Raw genomic sequence first — 3,868 nt, 5'->3', positions numbered from 1 at the left:
ACACACACACACACACACACACACACACACACACACACACACACACACACACACACAGCCGATATGTCTGCTGAAAGCAGATACCTCATAGGTTCCAAAGCTGTAAGTTTCATCACAATCCGAGCAGGATGTACTGAACCAGGAGCAGAAACATCAGAATATGTCACTGTATTAACTGAGTAACTACATGTCCCAGAGTGCTTTGAGGCATTTTCCCCAGGCAGAATCAGCCTTTCTGAGCATATCAAAAGGATGTGAGTGGGATGAAGGCGACTGTCATTCTTATCTCACGTCATTGTCTTCTTCCAGCTGAAGACTAACGCAGGAGGACACACAAAATGCTAACAAAGCTACATGCTAGTTGTTTTCTTTAGTGTACTTAACGTTAGCAGAACTACATTTAGCGGAAGCTAATTGGTCCACTAACAGTTTCCAGAGTTTGCTAAACAAAAAGTTGACTTTGTTATTAGCTGTTATTAGGATTAACAGAACTGTGCCAACCACTGCAGGTAGGATATTAACTGTTCATAACTTTTCCAGTGAACCTCCCTTCAGATCTGAGCCTTTAAAGCAATATTCTGCTTGGGTTTAATTTGCAAAAAATATATAATAATTTTCCCAGTCACATATCAGGATCTTGTTGCTCATTCTTTGTTGTTGTTTCTGTTTTGCKGCACGTAATCATGACATTTCATCAGCGTTTCAGCTTCCCAGATGGGTAATCTAATCTGTAAGATTATTTTAGCTTTCCTTAAAGCAGCAGCGCTGGTTTTGAAAAACGAATACGCTGCATTTGATGTTTGTATTTGTATGAAATGTGGGGAGAATGAGGTGTGCAGCTGGTCCTGCTCGAGCCCACATGTGCCTGTTCTTGCTTCCAGAGCACAGCTGACATAAAGCGGTTGGTCAGTCTCTCCTCGCCCGCTTCTGCTCACGGCCTCCCGGAGAAAAACGGCCTCTCTGGCTTCATACACCACCTGCCAGACCTCATCCAACAGAGCCATCACTCCCCGTCCTCCTCCACAGCCATCCTCTCCTCCATCACCAACTCTTCCTCCTCTTACTCCTTCCCCTCATCATCTAGCCAGCCCAGTCTGGCCTTGTCCTCACAGATCCCTTTGGACGAGCTCAGTCCCATGGAGGTATGTCAGCCCCACACCACTGAGGCCAACCAACAAGAGCAGACGGCTGAGTTGTTCAGACTTATTATTAACGGTGACTAAATGTTCATAAAGAGCTGGTTAAAAACCAATGTTTTCCCTCTAAGTCTGAACAAAGCAGCTGTGCAGTTGTTGACCGTTGGTCTGAGCMTCCCCCTCCCCTTCATCCTCCTGGCTTCACTCCTGCTCTCCTCTGCCCCCTTCTGGCTCGGCTGACACCTGGTTATTATCTTCTCAGCTGCTGAAACCCCTTTTCCTGTCCCTCCCTCCGCTCCGCCGCTAACACCGGCGCCTCCTGGTGGTGGAATGAGGTCGGGGCAGGGAGGAAGCTAAACACTAACTGTAGCAGAGTTGGGTGGTGGCATAAACAATCACAAATCCAGTCCTGTGTGGTGAACTGAACACTCTCTTCCATCTCTGCAATAATCTGAGTGTGTTGTTCCTGCTAACAGCTCACTGCAGCCCGTTTGGAGCTTTTCTTCTTGTCGCACACTTTTAAAACTTCCTAACATGTTTCTCCTCTCCAGCTTCCAAAGAACTAACCTGACTGCACGTCCTCTTTCTGTTTTCATGTGTTTTTAATTGAACTGCGCAAAAAAAAAATCAAAGGTTTAACATGTGCTGCTTGATTTAAAAAGAAACCGTAGTTTTCCTAATGTGGCGTGTCTTTACAGTCGCAGTCAGAGAGCAACTCCATGTCCAAACACAAGTCTTCCTCATCGTTTACTCCCTTCATCGACCCCCGTCTTCTCCAGATCTCTCCATCCAGCGGCAGCTCCCTCAACAACATGGGTACGGTGACGTCGCTGACTGTTTTCAGTTAGCTGCAGCCTTTAGGGAGGAGTTTTACAACAAACAGCTGCTTCTCTTCCCACCTCCAGCAGCGTTYGGGCAGGAAGGACGGCTCGCGGACCCGCTCAGGTCCGACCCCTCCCGTAAAGGTTCCGTGGTCAACGTCAACCCCGTGAACACGCGCCCGCCCAGCGACACGCCCGAGATCCGCAAGTACAAGAAGAGGTTCAACTCTGAGATCCTRTGTGCAGCGCTGTGGGGTGGGTGTGTTTTTAGTCACACTATTGATCATTTTTTATTCCGTACATTGTTCAGCATCTAACTCGTTCCACAGTTTTTGTGCTATTTCAACATTTCATACATCAAAACGTTCAATTGTGACAATCCTGCTATGACTTTTGGGATTTCAGCTATTTTTACTTTTTCAGCTATTTAACTTTTTTAGCCACTTTTTTGCTTTTGAAAATGAATGGGTCTGTTTTCAACATGCTTAAAATCCTTTAAAATRTTTCTAAATCTTTACAGAACCTTACACATTTTGTTCTGGTTCTGCTCATTTTAKGTACCATGTGCTTATTCTAGCTACTTCTTTGCTAAATATAGCTTTTTTCTGCTATAATTCTGCTATTCTTCTGCTAATTTCTACTTTTTRTGCTTCTTTCTGCTAATTTGAGCTATATGTTTCTCACAGTTGCTTTCTCCGTTTACAGCAATTTTAACTTTTAGCTTTTTTCTACTATTTCAGCTATATTTTTGCTCTGTTTTTCTGCAAAGTTAAGATATTTCCCCTCTTTTAGCTTTTTTAAATGAACCCACAATAACACTATTGCCATTAAATATTTTCAGCTTAATTTCAGAAGCTTTGAACCAAATGTTTTTGAGCAAGAAGCATTCACACTAGCATTTTCACAGGAAATGCATTTTCTCTAGTTTATTTATATATTTATTTATTTWTTTAAAGCACAAGAAGTTTATTGGACTTGTCTGGGTGTGTGTTTTATTTATTTTTGCTGTCCTGCTGCCGTCAGGAGTGAATCTGTTGGTGGGGACAGAAAGCGGTCTGATGCTGCTGGACCGAAGCGGTCAGGGGAAGGTCTACCCCCTGATCAGCCGACGGCGCATCCAGCAGATGGACGTTCTGGAGGGACTCAACGTCCTGGTCACCATATCAGGTGCGGACCACTTCTTGATTTATTAGTTTCCTCATTTATCTCAGCTGTGTAACAGCTTTAATAAATATATAATTTATTTGACACTCCTCCCGCAGGTAAAAAGAACAAGCTGCGAGTGTATTACCTGTCGTGGCTCAGAAACAAGATTTTGCACAACGACCCGGAGGTGGAGAAGAAGCAGGGCTGGGTCAACGTGGGCGACCTGGAGGGTTGTGTCCACTATAAAGTTGGTGCGTTCTCTCTCGTGTGTCTTGACATTCTCAGATTCGTCCAAGTAAGACCACAAACCACTTCATTTCTYTCTTTTAGTCAAGTACGAGAGGATAAAATTCTTGGTCCTGGCCTTGAAGAGCTCTGTGGAGGTTTATGCCTGGGCGCCAAAACCCTACCACAAGTTCATGGCGTTCAAAGTAATCAGGCGCAGACTTGTTAAAGAGTACAACGCGTGTTCTGTTTCCACTTAAACAACCAGTTTTTCTTTTTACCTCAGTCTTTCGGTGACCTGGTGCACAAACCTCTGCTGGTGGACCTGACAGTAGAAGAGGGCCAAAGGTTAAAGGTCATCTACGGCTCCTCCTCAGGCTTCCAYGCTGTGGACGTGGACTCCGGTGCGGTCTACGACATCTACCTGCCCACACACGTAGGTTATCAGGTCGAGGTCTGATCCCACCATAGACTTAAATATATAGATCACCAGACTGAGCCCCGCCCATACCGTCCACTGATAGTGTCTCTGACAGCATG

General features: G+C 44.9%; 1 protein-coding gene across 8 annotated transcripts in view; it reads left to right on the top strand.

Annotated features, from left to right (window-relative positions):
* The window catches only part of LOC106529284 (mitogen-activated protein kinase kinase kinase kinase 4), a 41,884-nt gene that overhangs the window by 34,841 nt on the left and 3,175 nt on the right, over nt 1-3,868 (top strand). For 5 of the 8 annotated variants that reach the window (XM_014024654.1, XM_014024652.1, XM_014024650.1 and 2 more), the window contains 7 exons: nt 882-1,142; nt 1,835-1,952; nt 2,042-2,212; nt 2,981-3,124; nt 3,220-3,354; nt 3,434-3,534; nt 3,615-3,764. In XM_014024654.1, the coding sequence (XP_013880108.1) occupies nt 882-1,142; nt 1,835-1,952; nt 2,042-2,212; nt 2,981-3,124; nt 3,220-3,354; nt 3,434-3,534; nt 3,615-3,764 (1,080 nt within the window). The remainder of the gene's footprint in view (nt 1-881; nt 1,143-1,834; nt 1,953-2,041; nt 2,213-2,980; nt 3,125-3,219; nt 3,355-3,433; nt 3,535-3,614; nt 3,765-3,868) is intronic. The other 3 variants (XM_014024655.1, XM_014024653.1, XM_014024651.1) reach the window with 2 other exon arrangements.

The sequence above is a fragment of the Austrofundulus limnaeus genome, unplaced genomic scaffold (genome assembly GCF_001266775.1).
Source record: "Austrofundulus limnaeus strain Quisiro unplaced genomic scaffold, Austrofundulus_limnaeus-1.0 Scaffold434, whole genome shotgun sequence".
Classification (NCBI taxonomy): domain Eukaryota; kingdom Metazoa; phylum Chordata; class Actinopteri; order Cyprinodontiformes; family Rivulidae; genus Austrofundulus; species Austrofundulus limnaeus.
This window is presented reverse-complemented; position numbering and strand designations above follow the sequence as displayed.